At 46.3% G+C, this 18,326-nt stretch overlaps 4 protein-coding genes across 4 annotated transcripts; 1 reads left to right on the top strand and 3 right to left on the bottom strand.

Moving 5' to 3' along the window:
- Positions 1-2,116: 2,116 nt before the first annotated feature.
- I302_101514 (uncharacterized protein) lies at positions 2,117-4,340 on the top strand (the record flags this gene model as incomplete). The annotated part of the gene is made up of 2 exons (XM_019186901.1): positions 2,117-2,612; positions 2,713-4,340. 2 exons carry the CDS (start codon positions 2,117-2,119, stop codon positions 4,338-4,340), a joined length of 2,124 nt encoding a protein of 707 aa, XP_019049779.1.
- Positions 4,341-4,775: 435 nt separating this feature from the next.
- I302_101513 (uncharacterized protein) lies at positions 4,776-8,430 on the bottom strand (the record flags this gene model as incomplete). Its single annotated transcript, XM_019186900.1, has 5 exons — positions 4,776-6,505; positions 6,571-6,903; positions 6,966-7,590; positions 7,649-7,753; positions 7,828-8,430. 5 exons carry the CDS (start codon positions 8,428-8,430, stop codon positions 4,776-4,778), a joined length of 3,396 nt encoding a protein of 1,131 aa, XP_019049778.1.
- A 1,324-nt stretch (positions 8,431-9,754) lies between these two features.
- Positions 9,755-13,073, bottom strand: I302_101512 (uncharacterized protein; the record flags this gene model as incomplete). Its single annotated transcript, XM_065869301.1, has 7 exons — positions 9,755-10,186; positions 10,266-11,523; positions 11,605-11,792; positions 11,854-11,972; positions 12,043-12,808; positions 12,884-12,931; positions 12,999-13,073. The coding sequence occupies 7 exons, from the start codon at positions 13,071-13,073 to the stop codon at positions 9,755-9,757; spliced, it is 2,886 nt and encodes a 961-aa protein (XP_065725373.1).
- Positions 13,074-14,552: 1,479 nt separating this feature from the next.
- I302_101511 (uncharacterized protein) lies at positions 14,553-17,200 on the bottom strand (the record flags this gene model as incomplete). The annotated part of the gene is made up of 10 exons (XM_065869300.1): positions 14,553-14,659; positions 14,745-14,892; positions 14,966-15,140; positions 15,238-15,386; positions 15,479-15,676; positions 15,741-15,881; positions 15,976-16,089; positions 16,276-16,638; positions 16,756-16,820; positions 16,945-17,200. The coding sequence occupies 10 exons, from the start codon at positions 17,198-17,200 to the stop codon at positions 14,553-14,555; spliced, it is 1,716 nt and encodes a 571-aa protein (XP_065725372.1).
- Between the last annotated feature and the right edge of the window lie 1,126 nt (positions 17,201-18,326).

Here is an 18,326-nt window from a genome sequence, read left to right as displayed (position 1 = left end):
GCTTTACTTGATATTCGCTGTACTTTGCTTTGCGTGTGCAGCCGATTAACGAATGTCCAGCAATCAGCTGGAAGTCTTCTTATTCTTCCTCTTACTCAACGTTACAGCAATTCGACAGCATTCCACATATCAAGGTGATCATCGCATGATGAAACACGAGCGAAGGCATCACGTCGATCTGACCAGAGCAGACGCACAGTGAGCACCATATATATCCGCCGTTCGGGCATAGACCTAGCCACGATGTGAATCTGACCTTTGACAATCGACTGCATGGGCCGAATAGGATGCAACTCCGGATGGATCTCGTAATTGTCGCGATGTATATGAATAAATCGGGAATCCCTCCAAGCCTCCATACAGATTTTGGGTAATAAGTAACGTACCTTCGTTGTAAAGGAATTCGGTTAACCGAGGGCGATTCCACCTGCTTATCGTGTCCTGGGCGACGAAATGCATCACAAGCAACAGTAAGTGAACCCTCACTGAAGGCATATTTGAGAGTTGTACCATGATGGGATGATTATCAGTGCATATCAGATAAAGCGATCCAGTGTTAAGCGATTAATAGGTGCATCCAAAATCGATTGGTCTTATATCTTAACTTTGGGAAATCCCAAATTCCACAAACTCTTCTCCGAGCTGCGTCTTCAGTTACGTTGACTCGTATTTTATCCTAAATCCAGGAACACACAGTACAAGTACAATGACGCGCAGGCTTCGTTTCCCCTTCTCCTCTTTCCCTTCTTTCCTCTGTAGGTCAAGCACACGAGCAAGTATCAGATGATAGGGTTCAGTCTAAAAGGTCTCACGACCTCGCCTGACGCCTTTCTTGCTCTGACAGTATCGTTCCGCTTGGCATCCTCCGACCTCGCTTCCTTATACAGCGCAGTACAAGTTGTGCTTTCCTCTGAGGAGATGTACTGTACAGTAATAGTGCTCTGCGGAGAGGATGATCCCCCATGAATGGGCGTATAACCCTGTCATGGCTGAAGACATAATCATAAGATAGATCGACCGAGATGTGCCATGAGCGATGGGAGACGCTGCGCTCGCTGCGATTAACTTGACTCTCACGTAAGGAATTTCAAGTTGTACCATTACCGCAGTGTCATACATACGTACTACCACTACAGTTCAGTACGATTGAAAAGTTTAAATATATCTCATCTCAGTTTTCATCTGATCTGCATGTCCATTATCATACTGTACATACATCGATCTATCCAACTCCTCATATGTGTGACATCCGTCATCGATTAACAGTCACACAACTTCAACTTTGATAGACTTATCTATTCTTCCATTCTTCCTTTGCTGGAACATTTGTTATCACTTTCAGTACACAATCAGCCTAAAATCAAGTACATACAGGACATCGGTTCGACACACGAATCGCGCCTGCGTCATAGAGGGGGAAACATCTCGCATCCAAGATATATAGATATCTGAGGGTGAAACCATCAATCATCGCGCAGAAAGGACAAAGCAAAGTAAGTGTCCAGAACAGAGATAGTGAGTTGGGTTTTCCATCAAAGGATCAGAGCATCATTTCCATCATTATCACCCTCATCATCATCACTTCTATCTATGATCGGAACATTCTCTTTTGGCCTTTCCACCTTGCGTTGCATTGCATTGCGTCACCACAACTCATAGTATATCAAATATCCAATATGTCACCATCCATCCCATTGAACGTGTCCACTGTCTCACCTCACCTGAGGATTGATCATGCCAAGCCATCCCCTCGGCGCAACTTACTCTGATTGAAACAACTCCCTTGGCACATTGATTCATTGAGATTGATCCATTGGCTTGTGTGACCCGATTGACAGTACAATCACATCTTGGTCCTTTCCATTCTTCTTCATTTTATACTCCCAAAGCTCCTTTCTCCTCTTCCCAAAGTCTTTTCTTTGATCATGCCTTACTCCTTTCTTCTCGTCATCGAAGGTATAACCCAGTAGAATAGGTTAGACTGATAGCAATCATTATCGTCAGACCTTCCGTACCTACCGGCCGGTCCGCGAAGAATACCACACGGTACCCTCCTAAAAGGCAGTCGACACATCCCCACAAAGGCGCTTTCTCCTGTGACGTCGCCTTCGCCACCATGTCAACTCAAGTCCAAATAGCTTCTACACCCATCTCAGATAGCTTCCTCAGTGCCAAAGCGCAGTCATCAAGAAGGGCACCAGCATTCGATAACAGTATGAACGGCAGTAAGAGCAGGAGGGGATCGACGTTGGCTGTCGTCCCTGAGAATCATAGTCACGATCACGATCAACCATCGACATCATCATCTTCCTCAGTCCCAACCCCAGCGACCAACGTACCGCAGCAGAAGAAATCAACTAGAAGAACAGCCAGTTCAACCTCATCATCATCGAATACGACGGGAGATTTGAGAGAGATGGATAAAGAGCTGGAGATGAAGATGAGGAGATCTCACTCATCGACCAATACCTCTGCTTCATCTGAGAAGGGGAAATCGAGGGAATCACAAAGATCAAGATCGAAAAGAGCAGATTGGGTGATAGATCTTTTGGAAACTCAGAAGGGCGCGGAGACTTGGATAGACGATCAAAGGGTTATATTGGTTTTAGGAGGTATGTTTGGAATAATTATGATCCGATCAATCACCAATGTACAAAGCACCATCGCCATCAATTCCATATGGATGACCGTGCTGATCATTGTGTACCACAGATCCTACGCCAGCTTCATTAGCTCCGATATTGTACGACCCAGCATTCTCAGATACATTGCTGCTAGTCGGAACATACACACCCATACCAGAGATTGAAGCTCTTCTCTCCCCCTCACACCTGATGTCATCCACGCCAGACCAACAAATTTTCCCCACGGTCCAGCCATTCACTCCATCCATACAATCAGGCGATACCGACTCCCACGCTTTGACAGTACTGCTATCTCAAGCTACAACATTGGCTCAACAGTTCCGAGCAAAGTCCAGTATATTCGCTAGATCAAGAGCAGAATCATTCGCTTCGATCGGATCAAACCCATCCAACTCGCCCAAAAGGAAGTTCGTGGGATTGAGCAACACATCCTCTAATAGAAGTTCGTTGGAATCGACACATAGTAGTTCAAATGATAAATCGCAGCAACAGCAACATCAAAGAGCGGTATCGATGTACGATACTTCCTCGAACGACAGTACACCCAAAGCGAAGAATCGATTATCAACGTTTAGCATCTTGGGTGGATTACGTAGAAATTCAGATTCGTCCGATATCAACCCATCCATGCCCGGGTCATCATCAACCTCCTCGTCGAGTACCAAGGATAATCTGTTCGATGCTATAGTCAACTTCGTACCGGATATGAAGAATTTCAAACCTGAAAGAAGCCTTCAAGACATGTTACATCAATCAGTCGTAATCACAACCGGTATCATCCCTCTTCTCACTGCGAAATCCCTCTCCACCTCTTCCTCTTCGAAACAAAGGGGGACGATGCCAATAAGCATAATTCACGTCTTACCCAAAATCATGCCCTCACCTTTACCAAACGTCATTGAATCCTTCCTCTTATCGCTTTTACCGACCTTCCAATACCGGTGCCCCAGGGAGATATTCGGTTGTGTAGTCACGACACAAACTTGGTTATCGCCCTTTGTCATACAAGGCGGAGGGGAGGAGGACGTGTCAGGAGCGCAGGTACTTTTGTTTGGTGGTCTTAGGTGTCCTTACCAGGTCTTGGACGAGGAAGAACGATGTAAACCCCGGGCTTTCCTGGCTGGCTGGTCAGGGTGCTTGAACATGCCTGGACTTATCAATGAATCCAGGAACCCTGCTTCGTCCGGTACGAAAGTCGCACAATACAAACAAGAGAGAGAACGACACCTATCATCGCCGTCGCCAGCTTCGATCCCATACGATTCGGTCAAAGCACGTACTCCCCCTCACTCGAGACCTTCTTCACCCAACAAAGGCAAATTACCCCGCTCAGCTTCCATGCCTATCTCTTCTTCCTCTGGTGGCAAACCTAGAAGATCCAAATTACATGTCAGCCATACACCGCCAATGATGAGTGACGGCGAATTGCCAGATAACGATCAGGACGATGCTGCGAGTGCGAGTGGGGGATCACCTTCCACGCCTGATTTGGATTCTTCTCCCTCGGTGGAATCTTCTCGAGCATCTAGTATAGGGTTGGGAAGTAGACGGGGGAGCGAGATTGAGGAGGTCAAGATTGTTAACAGCCAGACACAGACGGGCGGGTCGGATGGGTCACATGAGGGTGGAGGCGGAGGAGGGGGAATGGATAGGAAGACGAGGGGGAAGTTGAAGAGTTGGTTCAAGAGGAGGTAGTAGTAGGAGGCAGATGATCGTTCGTGATTACTATTGCTATTTCTTCTCCATATCGATACTTGTATATCCATACACATTCATACTCATATTCACACGCATTCGTATACATATTCATATTCACGCATATTCGTATCCACTTCACCCATATTCTTGTCGAAAAGTTCATACACACGAGTATCTTGGATCACAGTAGTCTCCTTCTTGATCTTGATAATTACGCATTAGAGTAAATGATCAACTTGATGAACATTAATGATTTTCGTACAGTCAATTACATCATCCATGGTTTCCTTGGCTCACGCCCCAGCTTGAGCAATCCTCAATCAGCTAGAGCTAGGCTTCAGTCGTGATGTGTTGTATGTCCAATAACATACATTCACTATACCATACCGTACAAACCATCTATAGAACATACTAGACTACTCTGAGCAATAATCACACAATCCTCCTACTATCGCTAAACACCTCTCCCTCGTTTCCTCGTTGCGTCGGCATCTCAACTTGTCTTCTCCGCTTCTCCTGCAAGTCCTGCAATATCCCAGCCAACGCTGTAGTCCCGTGACCCTTTTCCTGCTGCTCCTTCCCATGCTCATTGTCATTTACTTTGACCCTGTTGACAGCTTCCACTCTCGGCTGTTCATTCATCATGTAATTCTGGACTGAGGAGGTAGTAGTTGAAGGCGAAACGATACTCATTAATCTCTCTTCGTGCTCGTGGTTCTGCTCGTGGTCATCTTCAGACTGTAAATAATCTATTGAATCATGTTTGTTGTTGTTGACTCCATAGCTAGATTTAGGAGGTAAACTCGGTGGTCGATCTTCGAATGGATTTGACGGATTAGGGTGAAAGGGGTGAGTGGGAGGTAAGATCATACCCTCACTCAGGGTGGGTGCTCTAGACATCGGTCTAGGGTAGATCATCTTATTTGTGGGATACCTCCCATCGACATCCTCATCTAGCGCACTGGGTGCTAGAGCTCTTCCGATAGATTGAGGATTGACCATCGTCCATTCCGGCTCTCCCTCTCCCTCTCCCTCCTGCGGATGATTGTGGTTATGATGGTAGTACGACGGCCAATCGTTCCCCTGAGTTCTGGCCGTAGGCACCTGACTAGCCCCAAATGAATTCTCCGTCCTCTGACTCCCACTCCTACCCAACGCTGCGCCATGCCGTTGTCCGCGCGTAGGGAAGATCGACTTGACACCTTCGATCGCTCCGTAGAACCTATCTACCCAGAGTGTTTGTCCAAGCTGGGGGGAGTTGGTCCTACTTGCTTTTCTTAAGAAATCGGATTGAGGTTGAGGTTGGGAGTCGTAGTAGGTTGAATTGTGTTTCTCTGAACTTATCCCCTTTTCCACCAACTTTTCTTCAGGATCGCCATGGCCATTCGTGGAAGTTGAGGATACCTTCCTTCCTGCCACTTTGAGGAATGCTTGACCTGGCGCAGCGAGTGATGAGATGGTGGATCCGAATGTACCCTTTCGAGGAACGAACGGTCTCAAGGTATTTTCTCGATGTTCGTCGGGGTACTCGAAGAAGCTCTTCTCCCCTGGATTGGTAGATTGTCGAGGTTCGACGATAGCTGGGATTTTGGGATTGGCGGTAGCGTTGGCAGTGGTAGGGGTAGGTGTCGTTCCTCGGAATTGCTTTTCAGCGTAGGTATCGTAAATAGGATGAGTGTCTTTTAACCACGGCATCCACTTAGTCACCGCTGATGAAGGTCCATTATCGTTATCCGGTGGAGTTGGTCTTCCTCTGATAGAATAGTATCTATCCCTTCCACCCGAATTCCAAATGACGATGATCAATCCAACTAGAAATAGGAACCCCCACATCCCAATCATGATTCCATAGAATGTCCTCTCAGCTTTCAAGGCACTTTCAAAATGCCTGATCAAATCGCCTAGTATCCCTTCATCTTCTTCTCCATCTGTTGATGATCCCGATCCTACCGCAGCTGACGCGATGGGCGTGGCAAGTTCGTTCATCGAGTCGTTCGAGAGCATGAGGATGTTGGAAGGTAAGGTTGGTAAGTCAATATGGGCGTGTTCGGATATCCACGTCAACGCCTTTTCAAGATTATCGATCTTGGCCCCGAGGATGCAGTACATGAAGTTGTTTATGGGATTATACAAGATCGTGCCGCCAAATGTATCGTTGAGGACTAAAGGCGTAGAGTCACTATGTAAGCTAATGATTCAGAAGAATATAACCAAAGTTTCAGCTTACCTTGTTCGATCCCATCGTAAAACCCTACCAAGGTGGTATTCAAAGTCACAGCAGTAGTGTTCAACCACGATCCGAACAGCTCGTCATCGATCTTTCGCTGATACTCTGCTATAGCAGCGTTGTATTGATCGGCATACTCCTGACTCGATTGCATAGCTGCTGCGTTGAGTTTGGTAGTGAGCGAAGTGGTAGAAGCGGCTACAGTCGAATCTGAATTTTCCCTGGCATGCGCTTTGAGCGCATCGAGAGCGACGAGTTGGAATTGGATCGAGAGGAAGCCGAGGAGGGATATGAACAGGAGGGCAAGACATGTTGGATGGCCTAGGTATGATACTAAAATGATATCAATAAGTCAGCTCAGTTGTCTAAAATTGAACAGGGATGTCTGAGCTCACAAAACCATCTTAGGTTCGTCCTTGTCCTATTGGACTTCGTGACCCTACCTAGGATACTACCAGAGTACTTCTCCAACATCGGATTCTCAACGATCGACACCATCCTCCAAGCATCCACGGTGTTCTCCCTCCTCCACTCATCTTCAACAGCTTCCACAGCATTCTTCATCGTACGCCATTTCCTCCATTCCCAAATTGCCAGAGCGGCCCAGATGGCAAATAACAGAAGGAACATCAATCCAATAGCCACGTTCGAGAGCTTGTGAAGGGCTTTGGCCGTATCGTCAATCAGCGACGTGTCGAGATCTGTACATAGATCGTTCTGCAGATCATTGGCATGGTTCATTGAAAGTTGAGAGAGGGAAGGGACAGGTAGCATCGATGAGTTGAAGTTCGCTGCCATTTCGATACGGGTTTCGTTGATCTCCTGTTTCAAAGCTTCAAAGGGGGTATTGAGGATATCGGCCATCTTGTCTTTCAGCTCAATCATCGTTGGAAGTGATCCGTTGAGCTTGACCAAGCTATCTTCGAAGCCTGTGGGAATAGTCACATTGGCCAGAAAGTCGAGTGAGGGGATGGAGAATTCCGGTACAGATAGGTTTACGTTGACGAGGGAAGTGACGGTCTGTTGGTCCGACCGGTCAGCGAGGCTCATCTGTGTAGGTAAAACGGGTACCACTCACGTTGATGCCCCGTACAGCAGATTGGATGATATTGTTCGCACCTGCAATATCCTCTTGTATCTCCTCTCGTATCGTGTTCAAAGCTGTGGTGACACTGTCGGTGATCTGGAGGCGAAGACGAGGGGTCAGCTCGGTAACCTCTAACATGGAAGCAAAATAGATGTTCCGTCTGAACTTACCGTATCTACTGCTGCGATCAATATCTCCAAAGTACTTCTAACGACCAGCTCAATAGTACACAACAACAAGCTCCTATACGTATCCACGATGAACTCTACAACCACCTCAATAATAGTAACAGCATCCATCAACAAACTCCCAATAGCCAATATACTAGCTTGAGTGGCTCTGACAACCTCTTCGTTGGTCTGCATAGCCAAATATCTAGGCATCTTCTGAATTGACGCAGCACCTTTAGCAAGTCCACCACATGCAGCGAACATCTTTTCTTTCAGTGATTGAGCGAGGGCAGCGGTGGAAGATCGGTTTTGGAGCATGTGAGCGATGGTGAGTATGATGGGCAGGAGGCAAGGTGAGAAGAATGTGAGTAGTATTCGAGGTGATAGAGATAGGTAGGGACGGAGTCGGGTGGAGGACGATCCGGGAAAGGTTGAAGGTGCTCTTGGGGAGTAGGGCGTGTGCGGTGTTGGAGGTAGGGTAGATGACGAGTGGTAATGTGCGAAGGGTGGTCGGATGTGTGGGGTGAGGGGGATGAGATGGTCTGGGTTGGGATTGAGGTTGCGTCGAGGTGGTTGAAGGAGGTCTGGGTTGGGTGAGGCCATTGTAAAGCTACGGTTGTGTAGGTTTAGTTGGGCGGTGAGATGATGGGAGGTGATAAGGATAGCTCAACCAGTGAGTTCGTTTGATTCAAGATCAAGGTATATCAGTTGATTGTGCGAAAGGGTTACGAGGAAGGGAAAGAAGAAGTGAGACGAGAGTCAGTGGCAAAGATATACATGATTGCTGACAGCCTGAATCAGTAATGTTCATCCTTGACTGGATAACACACATCGTCATCCCACACCTTCTCACCGAAAGAAGAATAACACATTTGGTGGAATATACCAGTCTAGTGCGTTCATGTCGAGGATGATCTTTTTGTATCGTGTATGATGTATCATGTTGGTGTTTCGGAGTAACATCGTATTGTCCCTTGCTGCATTCGATGGACGCAGTATCGTGTAGGTATAGTGCATCGTTGGACAGGTCGCGAACAAGGAGCAAATTGTAAGAGTAATGTTAGAAGAACAAAAAGCGAATCTTCAACATTGATCGTTCAACATCATCCCATTCTTTTTCAACTTGAAACGTGAATCGTGAACAGTCAGGCACAAGATCAAAGGTAAGACGCGGAGAATGCCGACAACATGACTCAAAGTCCCGCAGCTCTCTCGCTCCCAACTTGCACCGCCTTTCAACTACTCTCACCCTGGTGACTCGACTCGGAAACCAGCAGGCAAGCAGCAGCAGGTGGCGAATTCCATACAAAGCAACACGGCAAAAAAGAAAACGAAATGTTAGGAAGGGATTGATCGCGCGTCCATCGCCTTTCAGCGCCAGACAAAGTGGTAAAACTCCTTAGTTTTTGCAAATTGCGAATTATGCTACGCGACCAGAACAGCCGACTCTTAGAAGCTATATATATGGGCTTCCGTTGTCTGGTATGTAGCGTGCAACACCGTTTCAGTAATCGCTTCATGACTCTTTCCCATCTAATCCTGAAAGGTATCAAGTGCTTCACGGTTCAGCTAGATGTAAACGCTGAGGTACAGAACTTGAAATGTACCTGTACAACCGAGTGAATCCCAAAGAGGTCTCCATAAATGCTTCGTCCCTTAAAACTAATCTTAGCGATTAACTCAACTTTGCCTGTCTTCGTAGTTGCTCTGCATATCTGTGAATGCTCTCAATCAATCGACATTAGACAGTCGTCATAAAAGTACATTCACAAACCATATCCGCCCGTGATAATAGTATTGTAGTATAGCATCAAAACCAAAGTATGTATATCAAATCAAATTAAACACAACTGCCAGATCTCCAGAACCTCAAAACCAAGAATACAGAAAGTACGTACATGTATATACAAAATCAGGAATCACCAGATCACTTCTTCCCAGCCTCCATAACCAAGAAACTAGCCGTGCCCGGCAACCCCCCACCTAGAATCAGACTCGTAGCTGGATCACCTACAGTCTTCCTCAACTCAGCTCCGATAGATGGGTTCAGTCCCTTATCCGCTAAGATCTTATTAAGCTCCTGTGAATGGTTGATAGGTGATGATCGTCGTCCTCGGCCAGTAACTATCAACATCGGTCTCCAATACCCACCTCCGTTGGTTGAAGATTGGATAGTAGATGTGGCACATCTAAATGCGAATGAGAGGGGGGTAGCCGATTTGGTAGAGAAGAAGGATATCCTGCTTAGAGCATTATCGATGGAACTTGATCGGCCAGTTGCTGAGGGGGAGGCATAATATGTCCAGGCGATATTATCGGCTGTATCTGATGCGAGACGAGCTTGAGTTTCGGGGTATGCCTAGTGACATGGCAAACAAATCAGTATCAATCCTCCCTAGCCCAAAGGGATCTCATGGTCATGGACAAGCCGAACTCACAGAATTGGTAGGTCCGACAGTCAATTGATTACTTGCCAAAGCAGCCTGGTGTACCTGTACACTCTCCGATTTACCTCCTCCACCGTTCGTTGAGATCGCATCTTCCTCGTCTTCCTCAAGACTACCATCGGGTTTCTCGATTCGTACGATCGTAGCAGTCACGTTGTTATTCTTGCATAGTTGGACAACAAATCTCAGGGACAATCGATCATCCGGACCACCAAAGAAGGGTAGGAAGATATGTTGACCCGAACCAGGTTGGAGTGTGGTGGAAGATCCGAATCCTCTATCGACGAAGAGGGCGATATCTTCTGAGCATTCTGAAAAGACCTTCCTGATAAAGTGCGTGTAGATGGGTGATGCACCTGAACTATCTCCTACACCGTTCCCGAAGATCGTCTCGAACTGGGAAGCAATGACCGAAGTTGAATTACTACTGCTCATTCCTCCTGTTTCTTTCTCCTTGTTGATGATAGATGGATCGATGAGTTCGGTAGAAGTGCCAGAGACGGGGACAGTCCAAGGTAAGATGACCAATTCACTTCCTAGATCATGGGAATAGTCCGATACAGCTTGATGATACGAATCTTGCTCTACAATCGAGATGTGTGGTTTCACTTCCAGTCCCTTCAGCCTACCGAATTGCTTGAACAGCTGAAGTGCATCATCCGTCACCAACAGTTGATCCTTCTCGGCAGACTGCATGACCGAATGGGTTCGTCCGGTGAGTTCCATCAATTTCAATGCGTCGATGGAGGGAGCGACTCCGGCTGGATGAGACGATGAATGATCGTTTGTAGAAGTGGTTGTTGGTAATCTCGCCAAAGCGTTCTCAGGAGTCGAGGAAGTAGATCCATCGGTGAGATCACCTTTTTTCATCTCGTGACCGACAGCTTCGGACGCATCGAATGGCTTTCTGGGGGTCGACGGGGCAGGAGCCTCGAGGAGTTGAGTGAGGAACATGAAGGCAGATAGATGCTCGAGTTTGTGTAAGATGAACAGGAATTTGTTGATGTTCTCTCGACCTCCTGAGCCTCCTTCGGCGGAACCATTGATACCGGCGGTGATATGTTCTTGATCCTTCTTGTGAGAAGAAGGACCGTGAAGTCGTTCTCGGAGATGTTCAGGATAGATGGCGATGGTACCAGGGGTAGTGATGAAGGTGAGCACGATGGCCACAATGACCAACATGGAGAACAACTTTTGGTCGATGATACCAGCGTTGAGACCGACGTTGAGCACGATGAGTTCGACCAGACTGGGGTGTTTGATATTATCAGCAATTACCGAAGGTTTATGGATTGAAGCTTGGTGTTCCGGATGGTAATGATGCACTTACCCCTTACAACTCATCAACATACCGATAGCAGCTGATTCTCTCAAAGGGTATCTCATAGCCATAGCAGCACCAGCACATCCAACGAATTTACCGAGGAAAGCAACAACACAGAGTAAAATGATGTATCCCCAGATTTTGCCTGTATCGAGGAGTCCCAAGTTGGTGGCAAGACCGGATAACACGAAATACTATTCACACATATAGGATGTTAGCGAATTCTGATGACCAGGAGATGAAACGTCGACTTACGATAGGAAGGAAAAGCAATGAAACCAAATCATCGATCTTCTCCACCAAGGCGATCGCGAAACCACCGTTGTGGGGAATGATCAGGCCCGCGAGGAAACCGCCGAAAATGGGGTGTACACCTATCATCGAAAAGGATAGCAGATCAGTTTGAGAGCCAATACAAGTTTAGATGGGAAGACCAGTACTCACCGATGATACCGGTCATGAAAGCAGAAGTGAAGATGATCATGAGAGTGAGTGTCATGATACCAGGTGTCGGACCGTGTTCGAGCGAACCACTCCTCTTGACCAGCCATACGAAACCCTTCTTAATTGGCCAAAGTAGCAAGATTGACCAACCCACAGCAGCGAGCAAAACGTAGACGGCAGTGGCGCCAGTCCCCGAACCGACCAAAGCTAGAGTCAAAGCCAATAGCACCCAGCCGACCACATCGTTTCCTACCCCCGCAGCTAAGACTATCACTCCTACTTTAGTGTCCAGCAATTTCGTTGATGTTAAGATTCGACATAGCACAGGGAAAGCAGTGATGGCCATTGCGACACCGATGAAAAGCATGAAGTGGCCAAAGGAGACGTTATCGGTATCGACGAAGTTGTGATAGGTAGGCACAGCTACCGCTGCACCTAATCCAAAGGGCAGTATCATCCCCGCTACTGAGATAGCAGCACATGCTACTCCGTTCTTCTTCATCACGTTTATATCGACTTCCACTCCGATGACGAACAGGAACAAGACCAACCCGACGTTCGCAACGAGATTCAAATATGGGATCGAAGCAGGCGGGAAGATATGTTGAGTGAAGTGCGGGATACGACCCATAACTGTTGGACCTAGGATGATACCGCCGATCACCTCCGCAATCACTCGAGGCTGATTGATATACTGGAATGCCCATCCTAAGCCTTGGGTGAAAGCGATGATGATGAAAAGTTGAATGATGAATAGTGTGATGGGCTGTAGATATGTCAATGGTCAGTCCCTTTGTCTTCCGAAGAGGCGATAACACAGACAATTGTTCTGAGCACTCACATTGGAGGGATCAACTTTGGTAGGATCCATACCGGTTATGACACTTTCCTACATGATGATCGACCTCATCAGCACCATCGACAGCTTGCGCACGAGGACGAACCAGTGGACTCACCGAGATGGATCTCTTGTAGAGAGGCAGGCGTACAAACTCTGCCGCCAGTGTAGAGTTGAGGATTTCCCCTATCATCTTGTCTTATCTACTATGTTTGGTGGATGGCGAGGGAATGCAAGAAGAGGGGATTTGACCTATGAGATATATTGTTTATATATGTTTGATGAATTAAACGCGTCTAATGATGAGAGAGGAGATCCGTTCGGAGGGAAGGAAGGATGGGGGTGGGGATGAGGCAAGTGTGTGTGTGTGATGGTCCGTGATGAAAGGAGTGGGTTTAAGGGTGAAAGGGGTCAATGATATAACGTCAATCACATCAGCCACCAAACTTGATCTAATGCGGCTAATGAGTAAGATCAAGCCAAGAGCGAGTACTCACGAATGAGAGCAAGGTCTTATGATCAGAAAACGGGATGATGGATAAATCGGTTGGTTATGAAAAGAGTGTGAGAGTGGATGTGTGTCCGTGTGTCTATATTTGTGTGTCCGCGTCTGCGAACAACGTTAAGAAAACCATCAGTGATTTTGGTCGAACTTTCTCTCTGATCCGCGTAAACATCAAGCAAACGAGGTACTCACAGAATGTACAGAGTTTGAGGAAGATGGTACCAGCCTTCTTCACCTTGAGATGAGCAGATATTGACCAAATGGATATACCTCAAGTGTTATATCTGTATCCTTCTTGAGCGAGGTAACTCCATATCTGACTACCTGGAGGTACGAGCGTGCGCGTAAGTGTGAGTGTTTGATGTGAGGGTGTCTGAAACCACTTTGACTTTGATCGTTCGTGTGTCTCTTGGCACGTGAATCGAATTGAATGGGTGGTGGTGAGACGATCGGTGTTTCAGAAAGATCACAGGATTGATTGATATTACTGTGATAATCGATAATTGGATACTTTCTATCCTATCCAAGTTGTTTCCCAGTTTTCATTCAGATATTGTTCTAGGCTCTTCTCCTCCCTTCTTCTTGGTGAAGTAGCTGTCGGAGGTGGCGGATAAGCTGTTATACAAGTACAAGACAAGTATCCGGGTACGATTGAATAGTAGGATCTATAACTCAACAGATCCCGCGAATCTCCTCATAAACGATTCGATTCAAATACAATTTAATCTGACTCGAGGGGGGTATTATCGTATGGTACTCAATGAGACGTCAAGGATACGTTGAATGGAAATGAGATCGGTACGTTGTTATGATTATCATCATTCTCCAGGAGAGGGATCCAAGAGGGCACCACAGTGACAAAGACAATAACAATAGCAAGATCAACGCCGTTCATCTCAGGGATTTCTCACTTTTGTTTCCTTTTTACTTCCGTACCTACGAATGCCAAGGACACAGAGTTAAACTCTATCGCAGTAGACAATAGTTAAACGTGACTATATTACCTAAAAGAAGCGCGACTCTGCTTCTAAATCTTGGTACGTGATCATAAGAGTGAGGTTAATGGACCAGCTTGGAAGCACACCAAGGAAAGACAAGAGCAACAATTGTACCGTGTCACACCGTGCAAGATAATACACTTCATGCATACAGCATCTTATTCTAACTCTAACACCTCCTATCTATACCTCTCCGTTTCTCCTCTTCCCTGTATTCAAACATGACCTGCACAGCAACGAACAAACAACAACTCGCAAACGTCATGAAGAACCAGCCTATACGACGCACCATACCATCAGTACCACATTACACCCAACTCACTGACCAACTCCGAGGATGAAAGAAAAAGTAGATGCTCACCTGAGATGGTAGATGTCAACTCTACGAGCAGAACCTTCATACCTTCCAATCCCAATACAAACCCAACAAGGTTCGCAGACATCATCAACAGTATATTGATGACCCCTCCAACTGCACAAATGTGTCTATAATACCACAATTGCCCGTACTACGCGCAAGTCGAACGATCAGCTATACGCACCTTCAATATAAGAACCGGTACATATAATCGCATTACTCACTTTACTAGCCGTAAATACCTTTCTAGCCAACAACTCAGGTAAGATAAACAGACTGACCAACCATCCCCAAGCTAACAGCTTGAACGACAGGTCATGCCATAAGGCTACGAAGGTGAACACAAGTGCTGTGGCCAATATCGTGTTTTTGGATCCTCCAACAGGAATGTAGATGTACCTAGGTTGAATGAATGACAGCACAGCGAGTCAGCATTTTCCCACTATAAGGTAGTGACTTGCGGTTAGGCGATAGTCCTAGTCCTGAATGGACCCACCTGACAACCCAGAGATTATAACTCCTATGCCAACTTCTCCAAAACCCAAGTGTCGAGTAATTATTCGCAACGCATCGTATCATATTCTCCGGCGGGTCTAGTCCATCTGACAGAGCCCATAACCTGAAGAATCGCCATGGGATGAGAAGCTGGGAAGGGAGTATCAGTCTGATGTACCATTTTCAACACGAACCTCTGTGATAGGCAGTGAGATGATGTGCTGAACATGAGGTCGACCCACCTTCAACCACACCACCACCAAATTCCAAAACCCAATCATACTCATCTCAGCCGGTGAATCTCCTTGCCAAGCTTTCGTATCTTTGATAGCTACTACATACATCGTGTGTAACACCGATTCCATGGTAAGTATCGAGAATAAGAACCTGACTCCGTAGGATATCTTTTCTTTGGTGGAAATGGTAGTGGGGTTACGTATCTGCATATCAAGTCAGAGGATATCAGCATAAAGATGATTTACGAAGAGTGGATCACAGACACACCTGCCAGATGAAATCGTTGAACGTTATAATTGGTCCAGCGATATATAGGGGTGGATATAGACAGTATGCCAAGTAGTTGATATAACTGTAATGTTCGGATGGTAATGATGTGTTCACTCGTTTCCTATACTCTGTTGGGATCTACCATAACGCACTGGACAAATCAGCTGAACATTCCCCATACAATGGAGAAGAGAGGACAAGTGGGAGATTGAAGGGGCAGTATCGAACGCACCTCTTGATTCGTATTCTGCTCCTTCCACAGATAATCTATACCAAACGATACCATCCTCATCATCGTGATGTTGAAGCTGATATGCCAACGAGGCAGGAGACCACTCCAGTTATCCTAGATAGTGTAGTAGTATGAGCATATAATCTACCATTCAAAGCTCATTCAGAAGAATGGATTCTATCACTCCTCGAACCTCCTCTGAGCGAGCCAGCTATCCCTTCAGGATCGAGCTTCCGCACATTCTATCCTCCTCATCCCCCACGTCACACTCCCTACTTCGTACCAACATTGACCACTCACCAGTGTCCCCAAGGCAGCATGCAACTCCCCATACCTAAACCCATCATTCCGTTCATTCACAAACAAAACCCCTATATTCAGAACAATCAACACCGCAGGCCATATCCTCTTTAGTGGACCGGTGATGGGTAATTTCGAGATATAATAATTCAGCGAGAGGATAAGGAATATCTTGAGCGATGAAAATCCATGTAAGAGGATAATCATGAATGTTGAGAATCCCACAATAAATTTCAAACGTCTGTCGGGTGATGGAGTAGTGAGGCGAGAGAATAGGTGGGAGGAGATGAGGTAGATTGATGAGAGGATTAGGAGGGGGAGGAGGTTGGAGCGGAAGGAACGGTATTGAGCGTCGCTGTTGTCCTATTGTATGTTATGTCGTAATTAGTACGGATATTATCATTTCCAGAGTGATATCTTCTCGGTGACAGGTGAAAGGTAACGCAATTGAGAGGATCAGATGAGATTGTGTGGACTCACCACTTTGTACCCGAACCATCCTTCTGATAGACGATATTCATAATTCCAGTAATTATGGTGAGAAGCTATATATACTCGCATACATCAGCGACGACTGAAACCCGTAACCCTATACAGCACATGACGTCCTTCACTTGAACCAGAACATCCAATATTCTGTCAGTCACTCAGCAAAACAATCACACTCACGTCGACTCAATCTGATAGGCACCCAGACCATCATCGGCACGACCAGCACAAACACCACCATGTATAATCTGAATTCCAAAGTATTCCATCTCGACCTAGACTGTTCTGCTGCCGTGGTGTTGCTGGTATTTGGCCGTAGTTTCGAGCCTGGTATGGTGATTGTGAAATCTGTTATCGAGTGTTTGTGCTCGGTAGAGATGGAGGATGAAGGGGAAGGGACGGGGAGAGGTAGTTGGTCTGGGTTAGGGGATGTCATTTTGGTTCGAGGTATTGGCGAGTTCTGGGATTCTGTCAGTTCAGGCACTCTAAACCAGCAAGATCATGAGACATCAGAGAGACAGAGACGGTGCACTTACTCTCAATCGTAATGTCGTCTGTTCATCTACTTCATGATCGTTGTTCATCGTACAGAATGATCATAAATGCACTCGAATTGTCAGACGGATGCTGCTCATCTCTTCAGTCCATGTTCCCTGACACCTTGGTCTAGTCTGTTCGTGGGATTAGCAAGGAGTTGACCAATGAATGATAATTAATGTATGATTCAACAAAGGTAGAGAGTCCAATAGTAAGAGGTGCATTGGACATTTTTCTATATGTACGCTCGGTGATCATCGCGTTATCCGTAACCGGTGGTTGAGTGCGGAGAGACGCGACGTGTCTTCACTTCGAAAGAGTGGAGGGAGAGGTATCATTTTTGATCACTGCTACTTCATACGTGCATCGTGATCAGTGCCCGATGGGATGATGGATGAAGTCAAGAACACGGTCCAGTCCTGTAGGGTGAGATGCAGATATCTGGTTCCTGCTCAAGAACCAGTCAGACATCTCGTGAAGTCAAATGACTCACACAATGAAGGATCATCACCATGTCGTAGGAATAGAATAGAAACAGTAGCCTCCCTTGTATTGCATGGATCTCATGATCACTCTGTTGTCACCCTTTCATGCAAAGCCATCAGATTGCAATGTCATGCATGCTGCAGCACTATCTTCATGAAGCAAGCTAAGTTATCAGATAAGTGCCCATTTTCGTGGTAATCGGCCGAAGCCAAGCTGAAGTTGAAGGGGAGGGAAGGGCGGAGCAAGCCGGAAGCTATATTACATTGAACCATTTTCCCATAAATCACAATCACACCATCATAGCCCAATCTCATCCTCCTTGGTGATAGCTAATTCATGTTCATCTGATAAATCAGTATATCATACACCATCATCCTGTGTATAGTCATCCATATCCAGTAGATCGTGCGACCGCGACTGAACATATCCATACACATCCCCTGTAGATAAAGGAACCGATCTCAAGAAAAGAACGAGAACACAATCATGCAGACTGTCGTATCTGATAAGCAAGTGAGTTTTATCTTTGTTTAACCTGA

Source organism: Kwoniella bestiolae, chromosome 1 (assembly GCF_000512585.2).
Source record: "Kwoniella bestiolae CBS 10118 chromosome 1, complete sequence".
Taxonomy (NCBI): Eukaryota; Fungi; Basidiomycota; class Tremellomycetes; order Tremellales; family Cryptococcaceae; genus Kwoniella; species Kwoniella bestiolae.
Note: the sequence above shows the minus strand (reverse complement) of the source record. Positions and strands in the feature narration are given on the sequence as shown.